Below are 17,302 nucleotides of genomic sequence, written 5' to 3' on the forward strand. Positions count from 1 at the left end.
CATTTTTGTGCGGTAAAGTTGTGGCATCACCGGGCTGACACAAATTTCCTACCACCCAGCATTCCCCCAGGTCTCCCGATAAAAATGGTGCCGTACTCGTGTGGGAGGCAAAAGTACCTGCTACAGGCAAGGGCCCAAAACGTATTGAGGCAATTAAGACAAGGGCCCGCTCTTATTGCAGTACTGGGATCATTCCAGGGTGACAATTAGACGTCTTAGTCTAGAGAGTGTCTCATACTGCGACCGGGTATAAAGGCGATGGCGTTCTGGTCACTGTGTATCAGTGACTGAGCAGCATTGCACAATCTAGTTGCCAGAATTTTGGCCAAGATTTTAGCTTCCAGGTTAATGAAAGTGATGAGGCAACAGGAGCGGCATTGTGCTGGGGGGCGTCCAGGATAACTAGAATTGTTGCAGCACATGAATCATAAGGCGATGTCCCTGCCTGCGCGGGCCGGCCCCAGTGAGGGAGTAGCCCTCAAACTGCACGATGCTCCCCCCCCGTGGCACTCATCATCATAGATGCAGCTTGGGCGAAGCCAAAGATAGACTGCTACACTGTGGCCCTTCAGAATCACTGTGTAAGAGTAGGAGCAGTCTCTAAATTGCTACTCAGTGACAGAAAAGGAACGTTTGTTGCTTGCACCAGTGGTGTTTGAAGTTAAGATGCTGATGACAAGCTACTAAGGATACAAATAGAAGTCATCATATCTTTTTCAAAGGCTGACACATGCCTTGGCGATAAAAACTGCATCTACAAGTTAAAACAATAAAAATGGGGCAAGCACATGGGTTAGTAGAGCAACGCAATATCAGAAGATGTCTATCGGGACTACAGACTGTAGCACACACCTCCCAGATTACAAGTGAGCACGCAAGGATATCCTGATGATGGGCACAGGTCGCAAACAACGTAGTGGAGCACATATATGGCCATTCACTAGATAAGATAGAATGAAACCCATCCAGAACTAATGCAGCCTTCAAGACAGCTCAGCCAACCCCTGCTTTAGCTCTCTTACGCACACAAGACTATGCCAGCAAAACTTTCCTGAGCCCTATAACAAAGAGTACCTGAAGATCTTTGAAGTTTGCAGTCTCTTTTTGAAGTGGATTCACTACAGAGTATAACTAATAGTTTTAAGCAATATATTATTCAAAAAGCCTGTGTGGCTTTAGAGAGAATGTTCAGCCTCACTTGTTTATCAGATCTCTTAGGGTACGTTTGAGTTCCGGTTTTTCATTTATGGGAAAGACGCATGTGCTCTGCCATCTGTAGGTCTACCAAAGGATGTGTATGTCAAAAGATAACACAAAGGATTTGCACAAAGTGTTTATATGACACAAGCATTATTAAATGCACCAAGCTGTAAATGTATCGACAGACGTCATTTGCCAAGCGGCACAAACATAAAGCAATCCTTTCTTTTCGATTAAGCAATAATAAAGTGCCCAGAAAGCCTTTACAGTAAGGGACTTTCCCAAGCAGACAATTCTACAAAGAGAAAGGGGCAATTTGCAAGCAAAACAAACTGGAAATGACCTGAGATATCTCTCTGGGTGAATTCCTTCGCCATCCATCTTAACAGAAGCTATTAAAACTTCACCTTATCTCTTAATTCAGCACAACTTCAGGAGTCTCTTTTCATACCTAGATTGGTGAATTTATGACTACCTCCTTATCTCTGCATGCTGTTAAAAACAGATGCTTTGAACCAATCTGTCCCTGCTTTAAGTCAACTTGATGCAGGGTCTGTGATCGTGGCCACCATTTCTACTTAAAATTTAATATAAAACGAAATGTGAATGTCTTCCTCTCTATGCCTCAATTCATGCAGCTGCGGGTAATGCTTCCCGCACACCGGGATCTAATGACGACGTGTGGTCCAAACCAACACAGGCGAGGGAGCCTCTCAAACATAAATTCAATTTACAAAACGAGCACAAAGCTAATCCGTTTCTGTCATTACACCCACGGTGAGACTGGAGGGGCCTACTGGCTGCCCAGTGCTCCTACTGTAAAAGGGTCGCACTCACACAAATGGCGCAGGGAGGGAGGGGAGGACGGCTCCTCTATGTGATGCAGTTTTGGCTGATTGAAGGCCGGGAGAGGAGTTGGTGGACTTTCAGGGCGAAGCAGAAAGAAAAGGCATTGAGGCAACACCAGAGTTCACAGAAGCAGACTGGTGTACATGCAGTGTGACGTGGTGGATCTGTGATTCACAGATCCACCACATCACACTGCATGTACATCAGTCTGCTTCTGCTGGCAGTGGCACGTCATTCACACTCTGCACTGCGCTCCATGACTAGCAGGCTGCAGCAATGAAAGTCCCGGCTGCTGCTTTGCAAGTGTTCTGTGGCACAGTGGGGGTTTAGTGCTGTTGTCAATGGCAGGTAGCAGGTTACACGACTGATGCACGCACAAAAGTCAAGATCGGCGATAAGTTGTTCCAGCTCAAAGATAAATGGGAGGCCTCAGACCACCAAGAATGATTTACCCCATGGATTGGGGGTATGTCTGCATGGATTTCGGACACCTGCTGCATGGGTCTTCAGTCACAACGGAGTTTCCATGGATCGATGTGTACACTAGCATCTTGGTCACCCAGATGCTAGTGTACACATCATCGCTGCCGTGCCGCTCCGACCTCATAGCCTGCAGGCCAGCCACCTCGCTCTGCCTCCGCCCTGCTCACAAATCCACTGCGCTGTGGAACCGGGCCAGGCCCTAACCTTTTGCTTAATTGCTTTTACTTCCGGCCCGGTCGCGACGCCCCCAGACAGTGCCATGATCAGGGATTGCATGCAAACGACTGGACAGACACTCGGGAGACTCCCCTGCAGGTGGCAGACACGGGGGCAGGCTAGAAATAATTAAATTATGCGAAGGGTGCCTCTCTCTCTTTCTCAGTCGTCTCTCTGGCTCTGGGATGCCTGCCTCTTCGACCTCGCCTCTACAGTCACGCGCACATTTTATTGCACGAGCTCCAATGCACATGATCACCAGGTCCACTCCAGACCCCACCCTAAGGGTGATGCAGCGCGCAGACGCGGCGGTGGAGACATCGCTGCGCGCAGCCAGCATGGATTTTTTATAATAATCCCTGATCATATCACAAATTATTTGATAATGGCCTAAATGAAATCCGGTCACGAGGAGAGACGCGGAGTACTAGCAGTCTATATGTCAACAGTCAGACTACTAGACTACTAAATCGGCCCCAGCAACAAAACCGGCCCCCTGTCACAAAACCAGCCCCCACCCCATCCAGCCTACCGGGGGATTGCCCGGTGCCCGGAATTACCAGTCCGACCTTGATCCTGACACACAAAAACACATAGGGGCTTATTTACAAGGCCCTTGCGCCGCCGGTACGTCACTTTTTCTCATTTTAAAAGTGACACACTGGCAGCGCAAGGGGCTTGTAAATAAGCCCCATAGGACTTTGAAAATTGCACCCAATCTTTTTGCATCTACTTCATGTTTGAAAAGACTAGATACACATTAACAGTCAGACAAGGAACCCAGACTCAGTCTGGTCACTGCGTTCTAAGAAATATAGCTATCAACTGGCCCACGCCTTATCATCTACGACACCCCAGCCACTCCTCGTTTTCTATCCACAAGGTGCACTGATGTCACCCCTGGGCTCCACCGTGCATAAGGATGCGCACAGTGGGAAATCCGGCACCATGTGCAATACTCTGCATGTACACATCCTCCTACTGCCAGGCCTATGGAGTTATTTATATCCTGGTGTCACTGGAGCACTTATTACTCACCTCTCTGAATGATGCTCTCCACATGCTCCGTACACAGGCTCAGAAGCTGCTGCTTGAATTCTGTCACAGATTGAGTTAGACGTGCAAGTGGTAGATCCTCTGGACTCAAGCTGTTGCGGCTACAGTCAGGATTCACATCCATCACCAGCCCCTGCAGGTCCTGAAGAGGCAACATAAACATAAAAGTGTATCAAAGAATGTTAAGACTCCCTAGAGCACATCAACAAGCACTACTGCACACCAGATCCACACTAAGGCACCAGAGCTGTGTAAGACAACTAGAGCATACATAGCAGCACACATACTAATACACAAGAGCATTACAATGTTCAGGTCACAGTGCTCGCAAAATCATAAAGTCAGGTTAGGAATCATAAACACATAACATGACTGCCAAAACCATCAACAAACAGGGTCTCCTACATAAACCTAACATACAGCAGAGGGCAGCTCCAGAACCCTGGTCAGCCAAAAAGACATGCAAGCACAGGGTATCAGGGGCAGAAAGAGGCCCCAGTACCAAGTTAGAGCAGTTGTATGGAAAGTCCAGGTGGTCTGCTAGGGGCTCTAGCTGCAGATCGCCTCCACGTGGAAGTATGAGTTGGAAAAGTGAAAGGGCTATGCTATGCTGGGTGACAGCAGTACAGTTTGTCTGTAAATGTGAAAAGGCAATCTTTCACAGTACAACACCTTGACAGGTAACATACATAAACATAATTTATACATCTCTTTGTGTGAATAATGTAGTAACACTGGCAATCCTTCTTTGAAATGTTATGCAATACAGTATATTGCAAAGTATGCTGTTGTTTTGCAACGGCCATCAGCTCAACCCATGTCTTGGAAATGTACCTCTTTGTAGTAGTCCCAGAAAAGCCATAAGGAAAACAGGCAATGTCCTATGCCCTGAACGTTCAACAATCCCCAAACGTGTGCTAACCATGTGCTGAATCCTCGCTGGGATAAGATCATACTGACCTCCTCAGAGTTGCTGGCCATGAAAATTATGGTTAGGGCCAGAATGTTAAAAGTCCGGCACAAGGCCAAAATGGTCTAGTCAAATGCTGGGCCAATGCCTTCAGCACCTTGTGAGAATATCTCCACAAGTCCCAATGCCCTTCCCTACAGATGGCACATCATCAAGTGATATATGATCAGCCACATCCATCTTGTGGCATATCCTTGTTCAGCTGAGGATTACACAAAATGTCTGACTGTGGCCAGGACATGAGGAAGTGGCCTCCTTCTCAGGGGCCCCATGGCTAGTGGGGTGGGGGTCATCTCTTGCCTCCCAGGGGCTCCTTCTGGGTTGTGATTATATACTTGGAATACGGCATAACGATTTCAAATTATCTGTAACACATTTCCTCTCCACCTTACCCGTCTAACTCCTTAGTTCTCCTTTGCTCACTTCTCTCATCCATTCTTTTCCTCTACTGCTCCTTCCCTACTCGCCCAGTAGATACATAAGATTAGCTACACACACACAACACACTATTCATCGCCTTTTGAGAACTGCTAGTATTATTAGAACTTGTGTACTGCTTCTTTTATGTTATTTCTTATTTTATTCTCCATCAGATGTTTCCATCATAGTCATATCATATTTCACAAATTGGTGGTTGTTGGAGCAGCCGACGTGAGTTTCGCCCCCCTGTTGGTCCATTGGCCTGGCGCTTTATCAAGTCTCTTTTATTAACTTGTGCATCAAAGTTGTCAATCATTGCAATTGGTATCACTCATAAGGTATTAACAGCAATGAAGATGGAAGTATGGTTCTTGGAGTTTTGCTCGTCTTTCAGTTTTGCGTTGGCACACACTGTTACGTGGGATTTGACCCAGGACACAAAACTGAAAGACAATGGAGAATAAAATAAGAAATAACATAAAAGAAGCCGTAATCAAGTTTATTATAGTGTACTACACTCATTCGTTGGAACAAGAAATTAACTCAAATTAAATAAGAGGACGCACTCAACCTTTTTACGATTGTTCATAACAGAGGCATGGAAGGTCCAAACCTTGAGGTAGCAACCTACCTCTAAGAAAAAGAGCCATTACTTTCCCAGGAGAGAGAACTTGGACCTTACAACCCTAACGCAGCAGCATTTTTAGAACTGTTGGACATCTTTAGGACACACTGTTATGGGACTGTTAAACATGAATCAAATATTTCAGTCTGTGATTGCTAAACATGGTTGAGAGAAGCACTTCTCTTATTGTTAAACAGGAAGCAAAGCAATGTAGTTAGGAAGGAAATACTCATCAACAGTAGAATCTATTCATCACACAAACATCCGTGATGACAACAGAGCATCATTAAACCACCTCACAAAAACATACAAGGCTGTGTGACTCTCGTCAGTGAGAAAGCTCACAAACACGTGGAGAGGCATCCCTAGACTGCTATAAAGCCACCTACAGAAATGTGCTAAAAAAATGCTGATAATATGACTTGGACTCTTACTTGTAATGTCGGGGACGGGATACACTTTTACAAATGTGGCAGGTGTCCCATTTGCTGTATTACAGAGGCATTGTAGCCTGTGGCACTTGTTATCCAGGGGACGGGATATCTGCCAGGTTTTGACAGCATACCCTGCCCAATAAACTCTAAATAAGGCCCCTAACCTTCACATACTGTGCTCTTGCCAAAAGCATCAATGTACTGGGTCCCCAGCATTCAAGTGACCTCCCCTTCTCCCACCCAAAAAGATCAATGTAGCAGTCCTCAGCCACACCACTCAAGTACAAGGTCACCATCAAAACCATCTGCATACAGAGTATGAGTCAAAGCAATCTATATGCTGAGTTTCAGACTAAACCGGCAACATACGGGGAGCTCACCTTTTGAAAAATCTGGGCGACTACATAAGGTCTGTTACTGAGCACCTCGTTTTCAAGAAGGCCTTGAAAACAGTCCCCTTCAGCTACCATGTCAACGCCACATGTTAACATCACTTGGTGATGGCAACAAAATATACCCGAAGGAATATCTCGGCGCTTAGCTAACTCAGTACCAGCAAACTAATTCAAACAACCATGTCTTTAAAAGCTTTTTAAACTTACCAAGCTCTGTACATGAGCGATTTTGCAGTGGAAGGGGAAGTAGAACAGGGCAGGGTAAGAGAAAGACCTCCCGCCAAATCTCAAAGAATGGAACCAAGGAATCAGAAGTAAGGATTTGTCCTTCGATCTAAACAGTCTGACAGGGCAGATGTATCTAAGCCTGATTAGCAAGTAATATGGGCCTTTGCCAGTCAGTGACTTATGGATGAGGCAGTAAGTATATGGTCCTAGCATCCACGCACAGGACCATACTAGGCCACTCTAGGTTGTGAACTACCCTAGATGCCTCACTGATTATTGTCTTGCTATATTGACGTTATCAGGGGCATGCATACTATACATGATCCTGTGTGTACCTATAGTTTGGTTTATGTAACTTACTATAGCAGCATCTTGATTTTGAACAGTTAAGATTTTCTCACCTATCTATAGAGCACTGGAAGATTATATTCTATTGTTGGTGAACTCAGATTACCCAAAGGCACTTTGAGGACCTCATGATCAGCTTTTTTAGGGGCCCCAGGGTATCACCACCTTACAGTTTTGGGTCACAGGCCCGGAGAGCACTTTTTTTTCCTTCTCGACACCTCTTGAAACCAGAGGTGTTGGGTAGGCCAGAGCAAAGAGCTCAAATGCTTGGAAAATGTTGATGATTATGGCTTTGCACCTGGGGACAGGACAATGAGTCACTAAATTCTTGCACCACCAAACATGAAGTTTTTAATAGGGATGTCCCAAAGCGTCGCTCAGGTCACTGTTGCAATCAACAGGGTGCAATGATAGGCCTAACTTCAATGCCACACTGGGCTGAGACCACACAGGCTTGGATAAAGACCACAAGGAATTACTACTCCGAGTTGAAATTTTGAAGTGGTAGAGAATGATGGTTGCCCCATGCCCAGTTCTTGGTATATGAAGAACTGAACCAATATATACAAAAGTTGTGGGATCAACGCAATTTGAAGACACCAACCCATAAGCTCTGACAGGTTCTACTGACTTTTGGTGGCGGATGTAATTGGGTGTCATGGCTGTATAAAACATTTTTGTCAATGATCTCCAACAGCATCCCTGCACGACATGCCAGATGAGAGGAAGCACTAGGGAGACACTTTTGGAGGAAAGAATGGGAGCAGGCACTAGAGTATGTGTGTAAGGGATCTAGACAGGGCTCGAAAAATCAGAAAAATGGTACTAGTCCTGCAGGTCTAGTACCTTGAAAAATCTCCTCGACCTAAGACTAACCGACTTGACCTCCGTCTAAAAAAGCGGAGCAAAAAGTGACAAGATAACAAGATTTAAAGGCATCTTTATTGCTTATTTGCTTTGTGAGCAATAAAAAGCCCTTTAAATCTTGTTATTTTGTCACATTTGCTCCGTTTTCAAAGACGGAGGACAAAAGTTAGTATGTTTTCCTACTCGCCAGAAAGGGCGAGTAGGAACTAAAAATAACTCGACCTCATAAAATTTACCTCGCAAATGCGAGCGGATTTGTCGAGCCCTGCTAGAAATACTCAACACAAGTATATATAGTTCAATTATGTACACACTGCATACCTCACCCTCACAGATTGAACATTATGAAATCAGATTGAACATTTTAAAACACACTGACGATGTGACAGAGTGGAGTCGTGCTGAGTACAGTAGAGTGCCGTAGAGTGCAGTGGCTTAGAGGAATGCAGTAAAAGGTTAATGTCAGAGTCTCAGTTCAAGATCTACAGGGTCCTTCATCTCTGAAAAGAAGCCACTCTCATGGATTTTGTCAATTTTTAAGGGAGGCACTGCACTACTGAGCACTGCATTTTGGACAAAGTAGAAGGACACTGCAGAAACAATATTTTACTCTGTAAATGATATTTGGGGGACAAGAAATAATGTTGCAATGTTCGTTATTTATAAGGCACAAAGAAACACAGTCACACTTTACAGTACAAGGATATGCATATTATGTGCCGCAAAGATGGACCTAATCACTGTTATAGATAAGCTGAGTTGCTTATATTGTTGGGCAAGGGGATGGGAGGAAAATAAGCAGCATAGAAGGGGGCAGGTGGTAGGAATAGAAGCTACACGGACAGCGAAATGGGAGACAGACTGAAAACACAAAAGCACTCAAATGGAGTGCCTAAAAATAAACAAAAAGTACACAAGAAGAGGACATGACGCAGTCATGATAAGACAAATTCAAATGAAGGAAATGAGTCACACTGAAGCTAACTAATGGTAAGCTATGAGCAGGCTGTGGGGCCACTGTATGTAAATAAAATGTCTTGCAGATCTATCTAGAGGAAACCTAACAAGCATTGGCATAGCCAATAGGTCTCGCCTTTGGGACTTTTTAAGAGTTTAACTAGAGCCATTGGCTATGCCAATGTGTTAAAGTTATGTTGTAGAAAAGTGTGGCTGCTGTCTAGCATATTGAAAAATTTAATAAATAAAAAAAATGTGTTGGTTCCTAAGGTGCACTTCGACAAGTGCAGATTTCTACATTTATCACAATTAAAAGCACTGACACTGTGGACTACATCTGGATTAAACAAACCTTGGAGTATGTTTGAGCACGTTAGGAGTTTCACAATTTCACAGGAAGCAGCAATGTGTGGTAAAACATGGATGAGTGGAAGCTCTCAAACACACCAATGATAGACCTGTGTGCCACAAGTGAGCAGGAAGGGTTTATTCACAGTGTTCTGCACAACATACTCCTTATACAAGACTCACCACGGAATATACAAGCACCAACTTTAGTGCCAGAGATAAAACCCTGACGTGGACACTTTTGTTCATCATTTCTGAACTAGTAGACCAAGGGTGCCCAATACAAGTTCAGGGGGGCAGCTCTATGCTACATTTTTGGACCTAAATAATTACTTTGCGAACAAGTCACATCTAGTGTTGTGGTATGCACAGTGACTCTGATGGTTGGAGCTTTAGACACTAATGAAGTAGCTAGTAGGGCTGGATTGCATGGAATATTCCAATAGAAGCCACACCTAAACAATGAAAAAGAAAGAGAATGAGGAAGTGGTAGAATTACACTGTGAAAAGAAGTATAAGAAAGAGAGAATGAAAGTAAAAAAAAGAACAAAAAAAACTTGAAACTGGCCAGTTGTGGTTAAGTTACCAAACCATAATCCACGCCACCTGCACACTGCTCCTTGCTTTACGTATGGTGTCACTAAAGACATTGTTGATGGCATCACTGATGACATCACTCGAAATACTTAACAAAGTGTGGTATTTAATCAAATGTTCAACTGAGAATCAGAGAACAATTCTAAGATTTGTAGGGCAGCCCAGAGGATCAGCATGCCTGATGGCAGAATAAAATGATTTTCTTCTCAACCTAGGCATGTCTCCGAGATGTATCTACAGGTGCTCAGCCATAGGTCACAAGTCCAACAGCTTGTGCTATAAACATAAGACAGTCATAAAGTTTATGACAGCGCGTGTCACAATCACAGCAAAAACATAAGTCAGGTCGTACAGTGTCAGTGTCCCAAACAGTGCCACAGACCACACATGCGCTCAGCTGATGTTGTGCTCACAGTCAGTGCAGTGCCTAAGATCATACACGCACTCAGCTGATGCTGTGCTTAAAGCCAGTGAAGTGACACAGATCACACAAGAGCTCTGCTGATGCCATGCTCAAAGCCAGTGAAGAGACACAGACCACACAATAGCTCTGCTGACACCGTGCTCAAAGCCAGAGCAGTGCTTCAGGTCACACACGCACTCAAAGTCAGTGAAGTGGCACAGATCACACTAGAGCTCTGCTGATGCCGTGCTCAGTCAGTGAAGTGACACAGATGACAGAAGAGCTTGGCTGACGCAGTGCTCACCTTCCGAGTAGCGGCAGACTGGGCTCTTACCATATTGTTCTCCTCGCCTTCATTGATGATCGATCGGCTGCGACTCCTGCCTATTAGAGTTCAGGGAGCCACACGGGTGAGCAGGTGGCCGCACACAGACTTCTGCAGACACACAGCCTCACACACAGGCAGATGCCCTCAGGCGCAGACACGTGCAGAGGATGGAGCCTGAATCCACCAGGTCTTTGCCCCCTCTTTAAAGCCCAGGGGCAGCCCTTTAGATAATATACCCCTATTGGAGGCTTTCATATACGCAGATAACCAACTCCCCGAAGCCATGGCAGCTCAATCAACGAACTAGCTCCTACCTACCCTGCACACGGCCAAACACCTCAAAGTCTGCCGAGGCGAGTTTGTGCGCTGTGCCTGCTATAGCCAGACAGGTGTGGAGCACCAGGAGGAGGAGCTGGAGGCGCGGGAGAGGCGGGCTCGCAGCGCTCATAGACCCTGGTGTCAGTCCAGCAGGTGCGGAAGGCGCAGTGTGTCCTTAGAGGTGGGGGCCTGGAGGACGTCGCTTGTTGACAGAGCACAGTGACGCTGGTGATGGGATCAATAATTGAACCTACTTCCCCCAAACAGTGGCGAGCTGGCCACCAATACCTAATTCCCCATTACACCATATCGTAGCAAAATAAAATAAAATACGATTATATAAAAAGGGAAGTAGAGATGGAGTAGCTGGGGCATGTAAGAAGACACGATGAGGAATGCAGCCTGGATGCCGTGAGAGTGAGGTGGGGCGTGGAAAAAACAAGCGCCGCCGTGAAAGGTAAAGCGAGAGCGCTAATTGAAAATGAATGTTAGGAATGCAGCTGGCATCCGGCCGCGCTGCTGCTTACTCTCTAGCACCTTAGGCCAGAGGACAGAGAACGCGGGACATGCACCCACCTTGGGCCAATTGCGTGCTGTAATTCTTAGAAAGACGCATGCAAAGCCTAATAGCAAGTGATTTTAAAAAAAAGCACACGCACGAGCATGTGTTTGGAGTTTAAAGGCCCTTACTAAATGCCTCGCAGAGCAGCGTATGCGCGCAGGCTCAGGCGAGACCTAAAATGGGAAAGCAGGCTTTTTTCTGCCTTAAAAACGCAGGAGCCAAACTGCAGGTGGGTGGGAGGAAGGTCTGAGGATAACTTTTACATCCCTGGACTTTATTTTGAAAAACTTGGAAAAGTCCAGCGGAGATTCACTGAAAGAGGATGAAGAAGATTGTTAGGGTGGAGGTAAGGTAAAATGGATGGAGGCCAGAGTGGTGAATTTGGAGGGCTGCTGTGTTGTGTGGTTTCAGATGTCACTCATGCTCAGCTTCAGAACAATATCTTGTGTGCATTGCTGACGTTGAAACACAAGATAAAAAATGTAAACAACACTAGAGTTCTGCCCATCCCACCTGTGACTTCAAAGAAGCAGTCTTTATCTGTATCACACCTAGCTGCCACTGTCACCTGCTCGCTGCACATTCTCCCAGTAACACACTACCCGGGCCAGGAGGGATCTGGTGAAGAGGCCTGCAGGTCCCATCCTCTCCCCCAGTTGTGCGGAAATCTTTTACCCAGAAGATATCATTACCAAAATTGTGGTTTTGGGAGACATTGGACACCAGCACTGCTTTCTAAAGAAAGTGGTGATGTTCAGTGAGACTCTCCAAATGGACATCAAAAAAGTTTTAATCTACCATACCTTTGGTGCCCAATTGCAATTCAAAAGGACACAACTCGTGGAACTTTTTTATTTGGACTTGTCTGTCTTAACTTTGATTCTAAGAGCGAAATATGATGGGCAAACTATATTTCCCACATAAAGTGGTGACACAGAATTTCCTACACAGTGGGGCAGTACACTATCAATGCAGCACTCCAATCCTTGCAACTGTAGTTGCGAATGACGCCTCAACTATGGTCCCTGCTTGATTCCTCTTGGATATAACAGACAGTTGTGACGAGATACTGGGAAGGAGCAATTTACTTTAAGGAGTGTACAATCGGGCCAGGTTTTTTATCCTCTTGGCTCCTTGACTTCGTTCCCTTTCCTTCCTCTCTCTCCCCTCACTTACCATATATCTCAGTCTGATGCTTCTGTGAGTGACCCCACTTACTTTTAGGGGGTTGATGAGTCACTGCTCAATTTAAAGTATTTAGTAGAAAAGAAAAAAATATTTATATTTATATATATATTCTCTGTAAAAGGTTAAAGTAATATCAATCAAGTATACTTTATTTGGTTTTAGAATTAAAACCATAAAAGTTACATAAATCCATAAAGCAGTTAAAACATACAATGAATAACAATAAAAATAAATAAAAATCCCGTAAAAAACAGCAATATATACATCTGTTACAAAAGACTGATCGGACGGAGAAAGCACACAAAAAGGAGTGCCTACTAATGATAGGGATTTACTAGCTCTCTGTACAAATCCTGGATCGCAATGACGATTTAAAAAAACCTACTATAAAAGATACACATTCTGGTTTCAGCAATTGTAGATAAAAAAAGGGCTGGGCGGACCTGGATAAAATTAAGCTTATAGTTAAGTGAATTTGTCAGCGACAATACTGACGTTTTGAACTAAAACAAAAAACACAGAAATTCACGAGTTATAGTAAGCAGAGGTAACTATAAGTTGCACCCACGCCATGCACTGTTTATGGCCCTCATGTATTACATCACTCATGACATGTATTATTACTTAATTTATGACATGACTGATGACATCATCCAAGCTTCTTTGAGACCTAGGCTGGTAGAAAAGATCTTTTTTCCATGCTTCTGGAGACCTTGTGATCTTTATCTACCTTTCTTTCTCTCTCTCCAAAGTTCACTATTCATTATTAAACCATCCTGTGTTTCCCAGCAACTTTCTCTCATTTACTTAAACTAACTTTCTTCCTCGAACTTTTTTCACTTGTTCACTATATTCCTCTCTATTCATCAAATCTGCTGCTTTGCAGATGTCTAATGAAATGTGCAAATATAAATGTTTGCCTTCTTTACAATTTAAATAAGTAGATGCTGTAAAATAATGTTTTAATGAGCCTTATGTTGACTATTTTAACATCACAAGTTACTGCTGGTTACTAACAGTGAATTAACAAACAAACTAAACTTTTCAGCATCTGCTGTGCCACCAGGAGCTAATGAAAACAGCCAAACTGCATTGCCCTGTCTATCAACCTCGACTTCCTGTGCCTTTACCTCAACCTTGGAAGGAACCACAAATCTAATCTGTCCTCTGATTGCATCATGAGTGTTCTTTTATTTTCCCATTTTATTTTATTATGACAAAGTCTTTCCTCACAGGCCTCATATCGTCATAAGCCCTAGTGCTAGGGTATAAGCCCTAGTGCTAGGGTTTAACCACTATGTGATCATCCAACTGGACAACCCATGGGCTCAGCTAGTGTTTGATAGCATCATATAGCTCCAAGCAAAGGTACGCCCACCTTTAAAAGCTGTTCATTTCCATCAGCCCTGGTGCTCTGCTGTAGTTTCTGCTTTGTGAGCCACAGCTCAGTTCTCTTCTCTCCAAGCTCGCTGAGCCTACCCTCGGCCTGGTCCAGGGCTGCTCTCTCCACGCCCTCTGCCAGCTGCAGAACCTTCCCCTCGGTGAGCTTCACCGCCCTCAGCATTTCTGTGAAATTCCGCATCATCTCCTCCTTGTCTCTTAGAGTGGATATCTTGGTAGAGAGGAGAGATCAGCACACATTTACAGAAAGATTGTGGTAAAATTTCTTAGGCAAAATGTTCCAAGACATATGAGGCCAACATGGACTTACTTTTATTATATTAATTTGCTTCCTTATTGTGCAGATCTCCGCTTCAACATTTTGAATCTGTTTCTCGAGCTCCATACGCAAGAGAGGGTTTATCTCCTGATAAATAAATGGAAAAAACCAATAACCGAAAAACGCAATATTAAGAGAATATTTAAAATTCATTAAAGTAGAACAATACAAACTAGCTTCATAACAGAAGTAAATCAACAAAATTAATTCAATTGTCTCAAATTTGCAGTTTTAATCACATTTTAAACATCAAAAGGACTATACTAACACACTAAATACCCTACTAGTTTCATTTTAAAAAGTAGTCTTAAATATTTGCCCACTGATGTTTCAAATAAGGCTGGTTAGCCCAAAGACAAACTAAATAAAAACTAGCCCAAAATAGATTTCCTTGGCTAATTGCGGATAAACCAAATTTTAATTCCATGAACCATCTTGAGAAAATGGAAAATGAAAAAATTAATCTATACTCAACAAAATTAATCAGAAAGAAAGGCAGAGGGGGAAAGGGAGAGGCAAATGAGGATCCTAGAAGGAGAGATTAAGGAGGGGGAGATAAGGGCCCAGTGCAAAAAAATGGCTAAGGGAAAGGCAGCAGGGCCGGACGGCCTCCCTGTAGAAGTATTTCTCTGCATTATGGATATTATAATCCCCGTCCTTCAGATTTTATTTAACTAGGTATATGTGGGTGGAAAAAGGCTCCCTAAATCCTGGCTAGAAGCTACAGTTACTATGATATAGAAACCTAATAAGGATCCACGAAAGATAGACTCATACACACCGATTTCACTGTAAAACACAGACTATAAGATCTTCTCTGGGATTATTGCAGCTCGGTTGGTTAATATTATTCACCGCAACCAAAGGGGTTTTATTCTTGGGAGGCAATTGAATGAGTTGACATTTCAGTTGTTGGGAGCTATTGACTTGGCTGAGGCTCGGACACTGCCTCTGACTATAGTGGCAGTGGACGCAGCCAAGGCCTTTGACCAGGTACATTGGCCCTATTTATGGGAGGCCGTGCGAAGTTTTGGCTTCCCAACAAATATGGTATCGGCGATCCAGACCTTATATCATGGCCCTAAAGCTAGAGTCCTAATTAATGGGAGGTTGTCAGAATGGTTTGAAATTTTCAGAGGCACAAGACAGGGTTGTCCCCTCTCCCGCTTCTTTTTAATATATATATTGAGCCCCTAGCAAATCCGATTAGGTCTGACATGGCTATCACCCCTTTTAAATCCGACACTTATGAAGTTAAGTTAGGGCTCTATGCGAATGACTTGTTGCTCTATACAAGTAATCCGCAGGAGGCAATCCCCAATCTGATGAGGAAGGCGGAGGTTTTTGGTCACATTTCAGGGTACTAAGTGAACCCGGGGAAAACGGAGATTATGGATTGGAACCAGGGGGCGGTAACTTGTGGGGCGAAGAATCAAATAAGATATCTAGGAGTCCAAATAACCCAGAAGATGGAAGATACTATAATAGTAAACTGAAAGAAAGTTAGTCACAATGTAATAGGTTTACTTTCTAAGTGGGCGAACTTACCCCTTAACATCTATGGTAAGGTCAACCTTATAAAAATGATTATCCTGCCAAAAGTGACATTTTTGTTTAATTCCATCCCACTGACGTTTCAAAAACAAGACATAGCAAAACTCTAGGGGAAAATAGGGAGCTTTATCTGGGCATCCAAAGGTCCGAGAATGTCCTGGAAAAAACTACGCAGGAGATTAGACAATGGAGGCTTGGCATTACTAGATATTCTTGTATATTGCTACGCTTTCCAATTCAAGAATGTCCGCATGTTGGCCAATAAACTGGACAATTCTTTGATAGGTTGCACTTTTTGAGGCATTATTATCTGACGTACCGGATGGTCTAATTGGTTTTCTTTTTAAGTACGGAGACCCAAATTTCTTTTAAAAAGTGCGGCTTAAGATTTTAAAGTACGCCCTGAAAACATGGATGTATGTTCGAAAAGCATTAAGAATCTCATATTTTTCACCATGGGCACCAATTTGGGACTCTCCCGGCATGCCTGAGTGTTTAAGGGATCAACTGAGTCAACCTTTGATAAGTGGTGTTTTTTTTAGTTGGGCAACCCTTAAGTTTGGCAATAACCTGATGAGCTGGGAAGCTCTGAGTAATTGTACCAATTGCTCATTGACTATGTTAAAATATTATCAACTCAGTGCCTGGTGGGCAAGGCAAGATTGGGCAGAGACGGAAGATGATAACTCTGATCAAGTAATAAGAACCGGACAGTGGCCCAAGGAAATATCATATTGGTACTGAGCTTTTGTGGAGGTCGACGGAAATATTGAAACTGAAGTCCACAAATTGTGGGATAAAGAATTTGATACTCGAGACTTGAGGCCAATGTGGAGTAAATCATATGTTACATTGTATAAAGTAGTAAAGGCCGCACCATTAAAACGAAATCATTTGTTTAGTACTTATCGGGCATGTTGGTCCCCTAAAAAGCTCTCGAAGGCTACTGGTAAGGTATATACATGTCCCAGGTGTGCGCAGATGGAGGCTGACGATAATTAATATGTTTATGTCATGTTCAAAAGTCGTTTCCTTTTGGAATGAGATTAATGCTTTCTTAGAAAAAATCATTGGAATGCAACTAAAAGTAACAACTAGTCTAATTTTTTTGGGATCTAGTTTGGATCAAGAAATGCAAGTTTCTGCTTTAGAATCCAATTTTTTGTTTTATGCTCGCACAACGGGAAATTTGTAAATTATGGAAATCTGTGAATTCTCCGATTTTTTCTGAATACT

At 43.6% G+C, this 17,302-nt stretch overlaps 1 protein-coding gene across 2 annotated transcripts in view; it reads right to left on the bottom strand.

The window, feature by feature from the left end:
- Window positions 1-17,302, bottom strand: part of LOC146810065 (tripartite motif-containing protein 16-like protein) — a 46,260-nt gene that overhangs the window by 16,967 nt on the left and 11,991 nt on the right. For both annotated transcript variants that reach the window (XM_085616975.1, XM_085616976.1), the window contains 3 exons: window positions 14,504-14,599; window positions 14,171-14,404; window positions 3,787-3,946 (listed from right to left, as the gene is read on the bottom strand). In XM_085616975.1, coding sequence (XP_085473101.1) covers window positions 3,787-3,946; window positions 14,171-14,404; window positions 14,504-14,599 — 490 coding nt within the window. The remainder of the gene's footprint in view (window positions 1-3,786; window positions 3,947-14,170; window positions 14,405-14,503; window positions 14,600-17,302) is intronic.

This window comes from Triturus cristatus, chromosome 7, assembly GCF_964204655.1.
Source record: "Triturus cristatus chromosome 7, aTriCri1.1, whole genome shotgun sequence".
NCBI classification, from domain to species: Eukaryota; Metazoa; Chordata; class Amphibia; order Caudata; family Salamandridae; genus Triturus; species Triturus cristatus.